The sequence below is a fragment of the Opisthorchis viverrini genome (assembly GCF_000715545.1).
Source record: "Opisthorchis viverrini unplaced genomic scaffold opera_v5_165, whole genome shotgun sequence".
Lineage (NCBI taxonomy): Eukaryota > Metazoa > Platyhelminthes > Trematoda > Opisthorchiida > Opisthorchiidae > Opisthorchis > Opisthorchis viverrini.
The window spans coordinates 239,965-257,714 of record NW_008751822.1 but is presented as its reverse complement, the minus strand read 5'-3'; the positions used below and the strand labels follow the sequence as shown (position 1 = coordinate 257,714).

Genomic DNA, 17,750 nt, shown 5'->3' with positions numbered 1-17,750 from the left:
ATCGCAACGCAAGTGCCACCACCAACGAACTACATGGACTCAAAAACTGCCTCCTAGAGTCCTTCAGACAAGCTACTGCCTAACATTTGAGGTTGTAAGTGCCACCACCAACGAACTACATGGACTCAAAAACTGCCTCCTAGAGTCCTTCAGACAAGCTACTGCCTAACATTCACCTTGAGGTTGTAAATTTTAGTAGCATTGAATCCGCTACTTTGAGAAAGTTCCAGGTCAGCAAAAAAAACCTCCAGGAATACGACAAGCAGTGTCTTCTGGGAGATTTATCACTATCTCTAATATGGGAGTGATTTTCCGTCATTATCCACCGTTGTTGAGCCTAAAGCCGGCAAGTTTTATTTGTCGTTCAAACTAAATTACTGGGAATCGACTGAAGAACGCGGGAACATGGTGCTTAGGGATACAGATGGGTTGAAGTTTACTGCTGCGAGGAACGGAAGGAACTAGCTGAACACATTGCAGCTAGGTTGCTGCCATTCCGGTAGCAGCTTAGTTTGAAGAGTTGAAATCTCAGGGCTCCATCTTGCTTTCAGCATTAAATTTGGTTGAATGGTAGACCTGGTTGTACCGCGCTCCCTTCATTCAAAAATGAGAAAATGACCCCATCACCCATGGCTGAGTGTACGTGCTTGTCCGTAAACCGTATTGGTCACACGCGTTGGCTGACCGTGACCTTCACCCCAGCAGACGGGATGTGCATTCCTCATCTGGAGCTTGCCATCCGTGTGCTCATACCACTTGTCGTTTGCGTGTATTCCGCCCCCTCAATTTGTTTCAGTGCTCCCAGCTGCTGCCTTCACATTTTTATTGTGAGGTCAGTAAAGCATTTAGCTTCACAGAAACAGGCAACCGAATGTTTGAGTTTTCCGCGCCATTAAAACTGCTTTGTTTCATGAGAGGTGCGTTCCTTGCCTGGCTCCCGTAGCTGACTCAGTCAGCGACGTCGAACCGACCTAGTGTGTCAGCGGGGGGTTCAAAAACAGTTCATAATAGTTTACCAACAAAATGTGCTTTTCAAGGAACAACTATTTATCGACTCAGTCAGGCCGATAAGCACCGTTTTTGGCTGGTATTACAGAGCATGCGCGGTAACCGATTTCCTGCAATACATTAGTTAGGTTTATCCAGCGCTGGTGGACGCATGGTAGAACGCTTACTCGCATATCAGGTATCCGGAGTTCAACTCCTGACACACCCAAGGATATGCAATGCTGAGAAGCTCTGATAAGAGAGAAGCTGGAGCCCAGTGCTTCCCTTCTTCGGTGTAGACTGCACCAGGACAGGAAGAGGATTGTTCAATCGAGAGTGACGTGGACGTGAACTACATTACTTTTTAATCGAAGGGAACGATGCCATCGTAACATTTTTTGTGTTTATGGTGGCTGCCATCTAGTTGGATAAAGGTACTGTTTCCTCTGGTCAAGCGTCCATCATCCTCACTCAGCATTCTACGGGAGTGAGGTTGTACGCCAAGTTCATCTCAATGGCGTTACTCAGCACTTTTAAGTAGTTAATTGGTGAGCAACTTTTTCGGACCGAATTAGCTCTTATGGGAGAAAAACATATGGAATATCAGTATTTCTCGAAGAGGGATTAAAATTTAAATCACGGCTGGAACAGTGCTACCAAGCGGGATAAGTCAATCTTGCTTTTTAGCAGAAAACCCTAGAAATATATAACTCAGAAGTAGCGACCCAGGAAAGCTTGAAATCGATGCATCCATGCTGATACTGGTTATTCAGCTATTTGGATAGTTTCGTATGTTTGCGTTAAACGTTCCTCATATATCGTCGGGATTACTGCAGGCTAGCCTCGATTAAAGGAACCCTCTGTCGGGCGATTTTACTGTACACCCTATTGCGGTAATAGTATGGCAGAAGCTAGACAGTTGGACAAACGTTTAGCCACGCGGTAGTTCATGTATCCTAATCTATAATCGCTCGTCCGCCCACGTTTCCTTGATGAACCGATGCCTTTGGTGTTGAGGTAACACGGACGCTTCTGTGAATATCTCCGGTTCGTACAAACTGCTCGTTCCTTTCACGGCCGTTTCGGTCATCTGTTACGCGCCTTTACTGTTGGTCCTTCTCAGGGGGCTATGAGCTACTGGTTTCTGCTGTTATTTGCCGTTATTTCACGCCTCCGAAATGGGTCTCTGTGTCTTGAGCACCACGTGACTCCTCGGCTGCTTGCTCATCATTCCGATCCTGGTTTACTTCTCAGTTTTCATCTCATTGCTCTATTCTCAACACTGGCCTCATCATTTTTATTATGCCCTGATTTCCGTTAGTGCACCGCCTGTTTGAAAAGGTTCGATTCATAACAAGTAACCAATGAATACTCTTTGTACCGCGCAGATTTACGAAGATGTGAAAGAAGAAAATATTGTCAGACGCATTGCTGAGGCAACAGAACCTGATGAGGATCTGCCCGCTCTGGGTCAGTTTTTTTGCGTGTCTTGTAACAAGTACTTTATCAACGAACGCACACTCCTTGTCCACAAGACTGGAAAACCGCACAAACGTCGATTGAAAGCTTTGGTTGAACAGCCGCATACACAAGTGAGCACGATATTCTACTTATGTGGTTGACTGCCATACAGATACATAGGCTTTTTCATTTCAAAGAACACATTTCACTGAGAAACTCATGATGGATAATGATCTTTCTGAAAAGAAGTAACGGTATTAGTGTGCAGTATACTGGAACTATCGAAATTTATGCCTTCTTAATTTGAGGTGGTCTTTGGTTGAGGAGGCGGAGGAGTAACGTATTCCCCTGGTGGGAAAAAATCGTTCAGCCTTAGCACTCTTTAGATGCCTAACTGCCATGCCACCAGAAGGAAACACAAGGGCTGAGATACTACCATTTTCCCAAGTTCAGATAGGGGAAGTCCAGAGGCAGAAGTCGGGTTCGAACCACGGACTTCCTGGTCAACAAATTCGTGCTCTAACCACAGGAGCCTCTCGCCCCTAGTGGGAACTCGGTGCTCGCAAAAGCTGTTCTCCTTGAGGGGATTTAAGATGGAGGCAAAGTGTTGAGAATTAATGACGGAGGACAAACAAACGTCTCGTGGATAGGAAAGAACGGAAATTCGGTAACCACTACCGAGGACCGCTGGCATGAGCAGAGTGCTAAACACGATAGCTGAGTGGACGAATGAATTAGCAAAATAACTTTGCAGTCACTAACCCGTTAGACGGACCGTAGATTCCATCCCATTTTCCAATCAACGCTGTGACCCGGGGTCACCCATGTAAGTCTAGCGGCCAGCACACAAACAGATTTCAAACTCTGCTGTGATTCTGAGGCCAGTTGTTATCGGTCTAACTTCGTATATCGTAGTTCTTTGTGTTCATTCTGTCTTAGGAACCAATTTCTTTTTCTTTCGCAGGATGATGCTGACTTCGCAGCTGGGCTCATGAAGGATGACAGCCACCTACGGAACAAGAAACTTGCTACTTCTGCGCAAGACCAAAGTGCACCTCTCTTCAACTCCTTGGCTTCGTATGCATGTGCTGAGTAAATATCTTTATACTGGACTGAGGACAATTCTGTATAAAATATTGTACATTCGGGCAGTTATTTTTCAATTCTGTTAATATCTTCAAACGGTGAAACTGTAGCTTGCTAATGTCCACTATTGGGCGACAGAACAATTTGAACAATGAGTCGAAGAAGCAGCAAACCACTAGGTTAGTATATCCGAGTTCGGCATTCAACATGCTCGATTGCAGCAGCCTATAGAGGTTGATTTCAGCTCACTTTCGGATATCTCTGCGTTACCCTTCAATCTTAGATCTCAGCCAGTATTTTCTGTACAATAGATACTAGCGAAAACGATTTCAAGAGAGAGAGAGCGTACTCGTAAAAAAGTGTCCACATGAATACCGCACATTTTAGGCAAAAATGCTGGAAAGATGTGCAAACAACGTCTGCTTACCGTATTTTTCACAACGCACCATTGCAGTATTGATAGCTCAGCTGAAATTGACGATCACATAGTCAGGTCGATGGAAATGTATTTATTCCTTCAGAAACCATAAGACTATGGTGGCCCTCAGAGCTCGATGACTTCCTCAAAAGCAGGGAAGCCCACTCACCCCTATAGCTTCTGCGAAATTCGCGGAAGAGCTTCTTCCGTTACTATAGTACTCTTTTTCACACATTCTGTAAGGGTCGTTGTAGGACAGGCCAATTCATGATGTGTTGTTGCTGAAAAAGCATAGTGCTGCAGGACTTGGTGCCTTGACTGTTTCAAACTCTTAATGAAACGTTCAGTATCCTGTTGATGGAGGTCATTTGGGGGTTGCTTCTTATGTGCCCCCCCCCTGCATACGGGTGTTTCCTTGTAGGAGAGGCAGCTAGGATTAATATTGTAGCCCGTTTTCTGCACCGTAGTAGTAGTCTCGTTCAGTTTTTATGGGTGTTGGAAAACATTAATATCTCTTTCTAGATACCTCTTATCCAAAGGTGATTCTGACCGGAACAACAGCTGTGTTAGACGACATGCTCCTCCAGCACGTTCAGGGGACAATATTGCTTTTCTCCCGAGATGGAGAATGTATTTTCACACCTGCAATCCATACTTCACCAACTGCATAGTCGGAACGCAAAATCGACGGTAACAGGAGCGCTGTTCACCAGGTCACTGGATTCCATCTGGATCGAGTTCTAGTGTGGTTGCGGTTCCATATGGCACGATCCTCATCCGTATTTACATACGAGATCGCTCCAGTTGAAACAATAAACAATCGTTCAGCTGTAGCACTCTTTCGGTGCCTAACTGCCATGCCACCCGAAGGTTGCACGAGGGCTGGGATACTACCAGGTTGCCCAAGCCTAGACAGGGGAGTCGAGAGGCAGAGGTCGGGTTCGAACCACGGACCTTCCGGTCAGTAAATCCGCGCTCTAACCACTCTGGTCATCTCGCGTTGACTGAGGCAGCATCAGCAAGATCATATCGACTTTATGGTTTCAAAAGGGAATGCTGTTCATTTTCGTCAACTGAAGGCTGTTTTGTGCGTTTTAATCCCATCACCAACGTCCAGAAGGCAATTGTTACGTCGATTCGGAGCTGTCAACGGTCTCTCAGCTCGCTTGGGTCGAATAGCAAGTGGAAATCATGGAAAATCCAAGAGGTTAGGTAGTGGGAAACTTATGGAAGTTTGCATCCAGCCCTGTGTGCGCCCCGCATGGAAAATCATATGAATTTCACACTTTCCGAACTGCGATGATACTTAAGTATGGAACTTTCGTTAGCTATGTTAGCAAGGAATGATTATGTCCGCTGATGTGTATTCTGCCACTTATCTGACAACTAAGTCGTTCGCCACACAAGGAGGCGCAAGCGTTATATCCCTTGTCATTGTTCCTTCGAGAAAGATAGTAGTAGTACATGGTTGCACATTCGAAACGTGCTAGTATGACCTTGTGAGCCTGTGTAATGGATATTATGAGCAGTTAATTTTCATGTCGTCTTACATAAGTCCAGCGGGACCCATGGGGCAACAAGGTTTACCATGAGGACTGTAAGAAAACAAATGTAGTTGTATAGAGCTCGAACCGCCCTGTGTTGTCATTTTGTGCTCCAGCTTTATTACTGCAAATGTGCCAGCTCTTCAACAGGCACAGGTCCATCAGGTTGGTGGTTTCATCTTAATTTGATGCACGGACCATCTTGAAGCCGTAGCATTCAATGAAACCGAGTGAGCTTGACAAAAGTTGGTGAATTTCCACGGAATCTTGGAAAAGTCATGAACAACAGGTACTCCACAACGATGTTCATTCCAACCTTCCTTTGGTTGAAAACGAAAACTCATCAAGTTTACCACTTGGGCTTTCTGATGTAAATGGATCTTATAAGTTTCGACCAATGGTACGGGAAGCCTCATTGTTTTCTGTCACGAACTCCGATGCCCTGTCAGATTTGTTTACCGCAGAAATGAAGCACGATGGTGAGAGACATCAGGTATAAATTCGACTACGGTCAGTATAAGCATAACATGACTTCAGGTCACTGCTTGGACGGGTTTTGAGTTTCTGCCGAGAAGCTCACGTGTGTAGGTCAGAGTACATGGTAATATTATCAACTACCTAAAATTCCGTCAGGAATGATTTGAGAATAGCGGCATATTTTAGGAATGAGTTGGAGTGTGTTGTGAACCTCCGAGGCAGTAAGCGAGCGAGGCTGACTACTAACTGTCCGTATGTTGTTCTGATCAGAGCTGCAAACCACGTGACACGACAACGATCGAACTAACCAAAACACTGTAGAGGGCCCATCTAGGTGGTGACCGAGATCGTCTTAGCTATTAAATGAACGTAGACAGAGCAAATAAAACTCATCAGTTAATGGATCGAACGAGCCACTGTACCCCTGCATAATACACATTCGTTCTGATCATGGACGGGGATTCGTTCAGCTCTAGCGGGATGTAACAATATAGACAATGGTCATTTCTGAAACTTGATAATTGTCAGGTTGTTTGGGACTTACTGTGGAACAACACGGATCGCGACTCTCTTACACAGCTTTTATCACTGCCATGATGTGTTCCTGTTGTGTGTTTGAACTCTGCTCCCAAAGTCAAAAGAGCAGTGCTTATGAGGTAAATCGTGTGACATGGCAGTCTCTTGGATAAAATACTGATGGTTGGTCAGATGCTCGTTGATTTGTTCGCGAGCTTGACAACGTTTCTTCCCCAGTCGAGACATCGTGAGTGCGCGGTTGAGTGGGTGTTTCCTCCGTGCCTAGCAGCGTTTATATGTTTTTTTTTAATATCCAATTCACAATGGAAGAAGAAACCGAGTGGAAACAGGCATTGTCGGACGTTCTTATCATGAGTTTACCAGACGGGGAACTACAGACGGAATTCCACAGAAAAGCAATCATACAGATCAGCAAAGCTGCATCTGGACTTTTTTTTAGCGTATACTGAGACGCAATGCAATACTAAAAAGTCAAAAATGAGAGAAGAGGAAAGCCTGCACCGAGCTTTTCAGAGAAATGGATACCCCAGAAACCTCATCTGACGGACTTTCGGAGAACACAATTCGGCCAACCCAACAGTACAAGGAGAAGGTAAATGGATCACACTTCCATACATCAAGAATATTTCGAAAGCCACCGCACGGCTGCTACGGCAGTACAACACAACAATGTCCCACAAACCTGCAAGCACCCTACGGTGGAAACTATCAAACCGAAAGCTAAGATTGAGCACAATGTTGAGGACCAACGTCGTGTAAAAGATTAAGTAGAGGATTCGTGGGAGAAACAGGAAGGAAGCTCTCTATCAGAATGCGTGAACACAAACTTGCAACCCAAAGGCGCCACCAATTTTCACTCGTCTTCGTGCACGAAGATCAAGCTGGACACGAATTCGACTAGGGCACCCTTCATATATTGACTCAAGCGAGAACAAAGAGCATGAATTCATGGAAACATGGCGTCCCACTGAAAAAGCCATCAATAAACGCATGGCAATCGACCCAGTCTACCAAACACTGCAAGCAAAAGAACTACGGAACCACAGAACTCAGAGGAGGACAGGCTAAAAGGAATAAAAAATCGAGGGGAGCAATCCACTTTCTCGGAATATTATCGGACCGACAAATGGAAGAAGGATGATGACCGACTCTACAAAGTGACCATCCAATTGCAACCGAATAGGCCAATACGATAAGAAAAATCCTAAATCAAACGCGGAAATACAAGCGGTTTATCAGGAAAATGGAACTACCATACAACTTAAGAACGAACTAATCAGATTGAAGTAAAGAAACTACCAAAAATATAAATTGCTATCACAACCAACCAAATCCAAGGAAGAAAGACCATAACTCAAAACAAACCAAGAACGGATCACTCGGAAATGGACCTCATACATCCAAAAGCAGCCACCGAACCAACCAATGGAATATGAGGTATACAGACCACAAAGAAGCACGAATCCTGATCGGGCCGATAATACTACAAGAAAGGTACATACCGGTTGGCCCATCACATGAGAAGATATTGGATATTCTTCAAACAACTACTCGAATGCAGCTAGGCACGGAGGAAGCACCCACTCAACTGTGCACGGACAATGTCTCCTCGACTGGGGACGAAGCTTTGCAAGCTGATTGTCAAGTTCGGCGAGCAGATCAACCACCAGTACATACATCCGAGCTACCAATATTCTGACACATTGGGAAGAATAGTCCAATGGGATTGCATATTTTTCCCTGTCAGGATGGTCAAAAATGATTTCGGTAATCGNCGGGCCAATAATACTACAAGAAAGGTACATACCGGTTGGCCCATCACATGAGAAGATATTGGATATTCTTCAAACAACTACTCGAATGCAGCTAGGCACGGAGGAAGCACCCACTCAACTGTGCACGGACAATGTCTTCTCGACTGGGGACGAAGCTTTGCAAGCTGATTGTCAAGTTCGGCGAGCAGATCAACCACCAGTACATACATCCGAGCTACCAATATTCTGACACATTGGGAAGAATAGTCCAATGGGATTGCATATTTTTCCCTGTCAGGATGGTCAAAAATGATTTCGGTAATCGGTACTATTTCCTGGGTTTTGACGGGATTTTAAGTTGGCGATTGCACTAGGAAACATTCCGTGCCACTGAAAATCTTCCTCGATAAATATTCTCTTTCTGGGCTTCATCGAGGATTGCTTGGGAAATTAGCTGGTGTATTCCCAGTTTCCCGTGTGAGAAGAACAAAGCTATCAAGCAAGGCTGGTTTCCTGTGATTTTTCGTCTTGGCTAATACATCTCAAATGTATATGGTAGCAGAAATCACGTGGAATAGGTTAACATCGAGGGTAGATACACTTTAGTGGAGTAAAAATCAAAAGAGGGGTTGGATGAGGGGTGAGTCAATGGCTCACGGAATGAAGTAAGTGACGTCAATGTCAGGCAGGCTTGTCAGAATCTTGTATCAGTCGACTAATCGAAGCGTGAGTCTCGTCTGCTGAGTAAAGTTATTTGTGGTGATTGAGTGAATAGTGAAGATCGACTGATTGGTCCACATTTCGGACTGTTAAGCTGTCATTTACTGACATTTACCGGGTTCTAGATTAACATTTCCAGACCATCTGGTGCATACTTTATCGTTAATATTGTCCTGATTAGGAATACTCTCAATCGGTTAGTATTCGTTCGCTCATCTTCCTTGGTGGAATGGAGATGAGACTTAAAAACCATTCTAATCTTCCTAAGGATTTACCTAGGCAGCAAGCATTCCCGCTTTTTGCTGAAAAATGAAGTCCACACGTGCCTGGACGTCAGTACGCCATCAAGGAATGGATATTGCTGGCCCTTCATCTGCTGGATAATAAGCCCGATCAGCAGAACCGATCTTCCGAGTTCTGCAGTTCTTTGGACTAAGTATGGACTCTTTACGGAAGGAGCATTCTTCATCAGATGGATTCAGTTGATTTAATGCTTCGGTGGGTGATATTGTAGACGCTTATCGCCCGTCACAATGACCTTATGTGGCTAACTTCGAGTCCTTTGACCAGTTCATTAATACTTTTGGTGCGATTTAGCTTGACGGACCTGATTCTTAATTGGCTGATTTCTCAAGGTCAGAACGTGCAAATTTCGATCAGGTCGATACTCCTTCAAAATTTCTGACAAGTTCATTGCCTATAGCATTTTCGGATAACATCATGGTGAGTTATTACGGGGAGGTTATCCATCGTCACTCAACATCCATGATGTCTTCATTTTTAATATACGTGCATGTACCCATTTTAGCGGGAGTGTATCAATGTACACATTGGACAATGTGGTGTTCAAACAGGAAATGCGTTCTGGGAGTTATTATGCTTGGAACACGGTGTCCAACCAGACGGTATGATCATGACGGAAGGTGTTTCTGACGAGAGGGATACATCGTTCAATCCGTTTTTTTCCGAAACTGGTGCTGGTAAATTGGTCCCACGGGCGGTTATGTTGGATTTGGAGCCAACAGTTCTGGATGAAGTGCGAACCGGTGCCTATCGGAAATTGTTCCACCCTCAACAGCTCATCTCATCTAAAGAAGACGCTGCTAACAATTACGCTCGTGGTCACTATACTCTTGGGAAAGATGTGATTGATTACACAATGGACCGAATACGAAAACTGGTTGACCAGTGTGATGGACTACAGGGTTTTTTATTCTTCCACTCATTTGGTGGAGGAACCGGATCAGGGTTCACATCTTTACTGATGGAACGAATTTCGGTTGATTACGGGAAAAAATCTAAACTTGAGTTCGCTGTCTATCCATCCCCAAGAACCTCCACAGCCGTCGTAGAACCTTACAATTCGCTACTGAACACACATTCAACTTTGGAATTGACAGACTGCGCATTCATAGTAGACAATGAGGCGTTATTCGAGGTGTGTCGGTAAGTCGTAGAGTTCAAATCACTCATCATTTTTAGGCGAAATTTAGATATCGATCGACCTTCCTATGTCCATATTAACCGGTTGACCGCCCAGGTTGTCAGTTCGGTTACGGCCGCTCTTCGGTTCGATGGTTGTCAAAATGTGGACCTCACGGAGTTCCAAACCAACATTGTGCCTTATCCACGAATCCACTATCCGCTGGTCTCCTTCGCCCCGACCATTTCAGCTGAAAAGGCGTTTCACGAAAGGCTCTCGACACACGAAGTCACAAATGCTTGTTTTGATCCAATGAACCAATTAGTCAAATGCGATCCTCGCCATGGAAAATACATGGCTTGTTGTTTACTGTATCGTGGTGACGTAATTCCTCAGGAAATTCATCGAACAATCGAAGAACTCAAAGGCAAACGGAATATACAATTTGTCGACTGGTGCCCGACCGGCTTTAAAGTGGGTATTAACTTTCAACCTCCTACCGTAGTTCCTGGTGGTGATATGGCTAAAACTCAGCGCGCTGTTTGTATGCTTGCCAACACTACCGCCATTGTTGAAGCCTGGATCAGGTTAGATCACAAATTTGACTTACTTTACTCGAAACGGGCGTTTGTACACTGGTACGTTGGTGAAGGTATGGATGAAGGGGAGTTCACTGAAGCACGTGAAGATTTGGCCTCTCTAGAAAAGGATTATGAGGAGGTTGGATTTGACAGCGTAATCCCCGATGATGTTGATGAAGTGGATTGCTGATTGTGAAAACTTTCCTCCCGCTGAACAGTGCACTGTAAAATTTCATAGCAGCATGGCTGTTACGGTGATTACCGTAATGGAAAGGGTCGATGACTGTCCCCTGTATTATTACCGCAGACCAATACGATCGTTCGTACTGGTCAAACAGGTCGACCCACTGCACACTGAACTGGATTACGGCAGTTTTGTCTGTCGTAAATGCTCAGCTCGATGACTGTTCCACATTTGTAAAAGAGAACAGATCGATTGCTGATGTACAAATCGTCTTGTCTTCTCCCTAACAAATCGTTGAATTATTGTTAGTTTGGATGTCTCCGTTGAGGTAATGTAACTTGCCTGGGATCACAAGATATGGTGGCATCATCATCATGACCCAGCATAGTCTTGACAACGATAGCAAACTGCCTTACGAATGTCACCGTTGTTTGAATCCTTCCACCATATTCCATCGGCAGAGTGGCGACTGCCGAATATTCGCTGGAGCCCCGTACTCCTTTTCTGCCGTTCAGCCGATGCACAACTTCAATCTATTGATACAGCGGACTTTCCTTTGTGTGGAATTTGTTATTAGACGCGCAGTCAAAAGTATGGGTTTACTTCCTCCTCTGAATGGTGATGAGAAAGACTGCAAAACCGGTCTTGAAAGTCAGCGCTTCACTGTCATACGACCGCAGTTTTCTCGCATTTTGGCCTGACGCTACGTTGTAATATTCGGTCGATGGCTTTTTTCTCCGCACCCGATTGGTGGTGGTACAGAAACTTAAAGCGGCTTTTACAAATGTCCGTGATGTGCTACATCAAGTTTTAGGGTACGTCCGTAGTTGGATTGGGCCTATATCCCGTCTCACGGATACAATTCAACATTCCATCGCGGAGAGAATGGGTCATATCATAGTGCAACGTTCTGCTTGCTTCAGTACTGCATTGAGCTATACAGGAGGATTACCATAGAATATCCACAGTCTGTTACCAAGTTGGTTTATGAATAGAGATACGAAGGACAGTTTTTGCGCTTTAAACTGTAGATTGGAACAAAAATTGCAAATAGATCCTTATAATTTAGGCAACGATGGTAGTAGTATGTTGACCATAGCTGTCTTGGGGAAGGCTTTTGGGACAATGACTTCGGTTGAGGACTTTACGCATCTTTCTATTTAGGTTTGATTACTCTAGCAGCACCTCAATCGCTTACAACCGTGGGCTTTACAGATGACCGTACCCTCATGCCACATGGGTTGTCGCGTGATAACACCAGCTGACTTGCCTTGTCTGCTGCATATAACATTTTTAACAAACAAAACCTGAAGCTGTCGACGCTTTCCACTTTCCTCTATTGTTATCTCTCAACTCTCGTCCTTTTCCACTTGACAATCACCTATGTTAATCCCAGCTACAGGCACTTGAAGGACTGACATTCCGCATGTTCCTGTTCGTATCTGTCGCTCCACAAAGACAATTCAGACTCCATTTTTCCGCTTTTACTAAGGTCTTTAAAATACGAACTCTTAGGCAGATTGGTCAGCAAGCTGCCGTTGCACGCACTAAAGATACTTTATCGAGTGAAATCTTCTGTACTTCTGAAACTAGAATACAAGATTCAAGTGTAGTTGTTGAGCTTACGGTACCTCTCTATCCAGACGCTACAGCCCACGAACTTCGAGTGATTCTCCAATTGATGCAGTGGATTGAACTGGTGTTGGTACAATTTTCGGCCCGCGGGCTGAGGTTCTGTTTCTGGACCGAATACTTGACTCCGTTCTCTCCCGACTTTCTACTTCGATGTCGAAATGTTTCATTATTGCGCCCACGAACTATAGTTCTGATTCGTTGGAAGCCATCTTCCGAGAACTGACTACCATCTTGTCCACCGCGAATAACTCGGATAAAGTCGTAGTTGTAAGAGATTCAAATGCACATGTATTGCACATCATTTCGTTAGAAGGCAGCCTTGGTGGTATGTCTAGTCTGAACGCAAGACCCAGTGATAATGGTGAACGTCTTTTGCAACCTTGTACCGATCATCAATAGTATCTCAGCAGCATTGGCCCTACATTCAGTGAGCAGACCTGGCGTCAAATTGACTACATCACCAGTTATCCGTGACGCAGTTTCAGCACTTGGCTACCGATCCTTTTGGAATACACAGGTTGATTGAAATCAACCTCTGTTTTTCATTAATTTTTCCAGATAAACTGTGGAATGAGCTCATTATTTAGCGGTTGAAAAGCTTGGTGAGCTACAAGTCAAGGGAACATACCATACTAGTATGCATGACATTCCAAGTGGATTTGGAGGGATCGCTGACCATAACTGGGATTAGATAGCTACGGCCATAACAGAGTCCTGCTTGTGGTGTTTCTGGTCGTGTATATGAAATCCACTTGACCTCAGAACGCTCATTGTCACTTTGCGATATAAGGCACTCCATCCCTTTTGGTTCGGAGTACGATTCGGCTTGACGGTTGATTAGACAACAGCTCAAACATAGCCCATGTGTGGACAATGAGGAGTATTGAGACCAGAGAGTTCAAGAAGTGGGAGAGGCCAGTGCGGTTCGGAATGCACGGATCCCAATTTGTAACAAAGATTAGCATCTAGATCTCCCGGGGGATATTTTCAGCAGCAGGTTAGTTCATTCAAACGCTCATTTTGGTCCGTGGTCTGTGAGTTCATATCCCGTCGTCCGTTTCTGAATTACCAATATGCCTTTCTGTCTTGAAGCGCCATCCGGCTGCTGGGTCAGGCTAGCTTCTGGCTTTATTCGAGTAGCAGTGTACGTATCTGGGAACAATAAAGTGTTCCAGAGAATTGGGATCAATCTCTGGTGGTGTTCGTGTTCAAGAAGGTGCTCAAACTGACTGCTTTACCCACAGGCTTATAAGATTCAGTCGGTACTAACATGGTGAATGACTTTCCCTATACTCCGACGCCCATCTCTGTTACATTCGATGAAATTTACAAGCACAAAGCAGGATTTCAACCTGTCAGTGTGCACTGACCATATCTTCACATTTTGTCAGTTGTTACAGTAGCATCACACGTGCCTCCACCCAACAGTCGCCATTTCCCTCGACTTTAAAGAAGCTTTCGTCTCTGAGTAGATTCGCTTGTCTAAGTACCACATGCCAGAAAAACTCATACGTGCCTATATTTCCGTACATCCGGTCGAGTTGGAGTGCACAATCATCATCACCATCATTACCAGCTGTAATAACCGCGTACATGTCGTACAGTGGTTGTAGCTGCCGCAGTTGCGTTTACCGATGATTCGGGGAAGTGGAGTAGGTAGCTGGGCATCGGAGGCGGGAGCTGATAAATTAGTGTTCAAATACAGCACTGTCAGTGGGTTGTTCAGTGGGGGGGGGATTGGGAAGGGAGCTTTGCATTGCAGGGAATGGCTTGGACGCATGAGCGCCATTGAGGGCGTGACTGGGTCATGTCTGACAATGTCTAGAAGCTTTTTCAGGACCAGCGGAGTTTGTCAGGGATGTTCCTTCCTTCCTTGTTGTTCAGCTTTGTCATCAATGCTATTGTGGAGTACACATTTCAATAGAACATAAATCTAGGTGTGGAACTTGCCTCTGGAGAGACTAATGAACTTGAATTATGTGATCGATATCTTTTTGTTGTTGGACGATTATTTTCGGCACATAGTACCTTAAACAGAACGTCAGGGGCAGTCCTAAGTTTCGGCACGCGTTTTGCGCCTTCCACGGGCAAAGAATCACTTTACTATTTTGCGTCCTTTTGGGCTTTTGTAAAACTTTGGGAGAAAGGGGTGGAGTTTGCTGACCGGTTTACTTATCTTGGCAGCTGTACAAGTCGTGATTGTACTATAACGGTTGTAGTCAATACGCGGATAACGAAGGTCCAGACAGCGTGTGGCCCATTGAGTCAGAAATCAATTTCACCGAAGCCAAAAGGATATGTGAACAAGATAACTGTAGGATCGTTCCAAACTACTGGTTTTGAGGCTTGGTCCCTCCGACCCGAAAATGTTGGGCTTTTCGAATTTGGGATGACCAGTGTGTCTTCAGTATAGCAAAAATCAACTGGCTCTGGAGGGTACGTAATGAGGAGGTGGGTAAGACGATATCTGATGATTCTGAATCTTCAAAGGAGCAGATTGAACTTTCAAGTTTGAGTTGGTTAAGGGGTGTATTACGTATGCCCAACTACCTTTTCTGTCCTAGGTGACTGTTGGAGGAGGTTTCGTGGGGACTGATCACGACATGCGAACGTGAAATAAAAGCGGCTAAAGTCAAACTGAGTGCACGGGAATCTTCTCGCTCTCCTGGCTAGGCCCGTGTGATCCGACCTGCAGGATTTTGGAAACTCTGCAGGGCATGACGCGCAACCGATCCCAGCGACATCAATGCTGTCATCTTCTAGGCGGACTACCTAGCTAAAGTTCGCCTGCCGCTGTGTGCTGGGCTTATGGAGGTTGTGGTTCGCAAAAGTGGCGGCGTTGAACTTGCTGATAGCGCCTTGAATTCGAACACTTCTTGCTGGATTGGATCCTGGTGAACTGCGCTGTAAGGTTTTCCAGCTCAATTCAGGTCAAGTCCTCTCGACATAAAAACGGTGCCTGTTTGTGGTGTCCGCATTTGCCCCAACGGGCTGCAGTTCTAACGCTGAAAGGTACCCCTTTTATTGGGAGTTATCCAGGCTCATTCGTCAAGCAAGAAGCAGTGACACCACGATCCTGCTGGGTGATATTAATGCCCAAGTCGGTCATCTGGGCCCCTTGGATTCACACCTGTGTGGTGGATTCGGATTCTATGCTCGTCACATAGACCACAAAGAACGATTCCTCCAGGTGTACTGACCATCAAATGTTTTTAGTCAATACGAACTTTTACCATAAACGTTCGCATCAGGCAACCTGGGGGCCACCGGCTGCAAATAGACCGTGGACACAGTTGGATCACGGGACCATCAACCACAGATGGAGAACCACAATCCAAGTCTGCCGTTCCTTCTGGGGTATAACTTGATTCCGACCACGCTATGGTATATGCACGCTTGACAGTTCGTCGCCCTTCAGGCCCTCGTGAGTCAGCAAGTAGCATGTCAATTCGTCATCTTCGAAGAACTACCATAGCTCAACAGTATCGACCGGAGCTACCTCAACAGCCTCCCCACAGTAAACCAATATTGTAATGACGGCGAGCGCATGGATGAATTACAACAAAATATAAAAGGAGCTACGCTAACGGAGTTTAGTACTGTCTATCCAACTTCTCCGATTCGACCACAAGAACAATGGATATCGTCGAGATCGCTAGTCCTGACTGTTGCCTGCAGGCAACGTGTACGACGGCGCACGCATATCCCTCAAACGCCCAATAATAAAGAGCCTAGGGGAAGATCGAGAGCTCTGGTGAACGTCGAAAGCCAATGAGTAGGAGAAATCTTTTGCTACCGGAAACAGCCATGCCCGATTAACTGGCCATAGGAAGGCAATAAATAGTCAGTAAAACGATAAGTGGAAAATGTGGGTCTTTATTGCGCTTGCAAAAATGTCAACTGGGAAGATCGGTTGAACAGCTCGAAGAATATTTCCATAAAGGAAATTACTCACAAGGTTACTGAAAAATCTTCGGCCTTGTGAGTAGTTTCCTTAATGAACTATATACTGCGATATCTCGAATATCATGCCAACTGAAATATGAGGCGGCCTTTATGAAGCACATTCAGTTGAAGAATATTATGAACGAGGAATTCAGCTGAGTCTTTCGTGGAAACCCAGTCGATATTCAAATGAGTGTATTTTGTGTAAGGTTTCATGTGTGTAATGTGTGCTGATTTAGTGTCTTTCCATAGACCCGCAGATTATGACCTAATCCTTAGACACTTTCTGTCCAAGGCCTCTCTTCTTGAAGTAATCAAGAAGTGTATAGCGCGGTCTGTCCGGCATCAGTCACATCCTGTTCGCAATAGGTGATTAAAACATGGGGGTATATTTGGTCATCCTCACCTTATTGCACCATATTCTTTTGATCTTCACATATCCGGATTTCAATAAAGACATTCATTTCCCAGATGTTCAGACTTTTTATTATACACATCAGGCGATTGATTTCTAAGAACTAAGTATTGAACTACTAGTTTTTGCAACAGTTTGCACAAATTTCTCACACACTGTCCATTATGTGGAGGTTTTAGCGGCGGACCAAGGTCTAGGCAGTCCACAATTTCACATCGCATACTTTCCATGTCGCTCCTTCTGAATCCTGGTGTCTATTCTTCCATTTTTTTCCTTATCGTGGCTCAAAGCACCACCGTGCGTGCTTCATCATCCTAGCTAAGTAGGCACTCAAACAATGCCGCTCTTGCTTTCCTTCAACACTTCCGTCTATGACTAGACGCTTTTTAAGCAAGCAGATTGTCAGTTCCTTCCCACGGTGGTTCGACGATAAACCAAATACCTTTCCCAACTATATCCTGCGCTATACGTATTTATCTGGGTTTGTCATCATTGTCTTTTTTAAGCTGTTGCTATGGCGTGCCAACTGAACAAAAGATATTGAGCGTATATATATATATATATATATATATATATATAAAGC

At 44.8% G+C, this 17,750-nt stretch overlaps 3 protein-coding genes across 3 annotated transcripts in view; all 3 read left to right on the top strand.

Annotated features, from left to right (window-relative positions):
* Positions 1-3,597, top strand: part of T265_07295 (hypothetical protein) — a gene marked incomplete at both ends in the record, with an annotated part of 6,879 nt that extends 3,282 nt beyond the window's left edge. The window contains 2 exons of the mRNA XM_009172782.1: positions 2,376-2,579; positions 3,413-3,597. Of these exons, the coding sequence (XP_009171046.1) occupies positions 2,376-2,579; positions 3,413-3,544 (336 nt within the window). The remainder of the gene's footprint in view (positions 1-2,375; positions 2,580-3,412) is intronic.
* Positions 3,598-9,665: 6,068 nt separating this feature from the next.
* Positions 9,666-11,178, top strand: T265_07294 (hypothetical protein; the record flags this gene model as incomplete). Its single annotated transcript, XM_009172781.1, has 3 exons — positions 9,666-9,707; positions 9,793-10,430; positions 10,467-11,178. 3 exons carry the CDS (start codon positions 9,705-9,707, stop codon positions 11,176-11,178), a joined length of 1,353 nt encoding a protein of 450 aa, XP_009171045.1.
* A 5,176-nt stretch (positions 11,179-16,354) lies between these two features.
* T265_07293 (hypothetical protein) overlaps positions 16,355-17,750 on the top strand; it is a gene marked incomplete at both ends in the record, with an annotated part of 10,314 nt that continues 8,918 nt past the window's right edge. The window contains one exon of the mRNA XM_009172780.1: positions 16,355-16,561. Coding sequence (XP_009171044.1) covers positions 16,355-16,561 — 207 coding nt within the window. The remainder of the gene's footprint in view (positions 16,562-17,750) is intronic.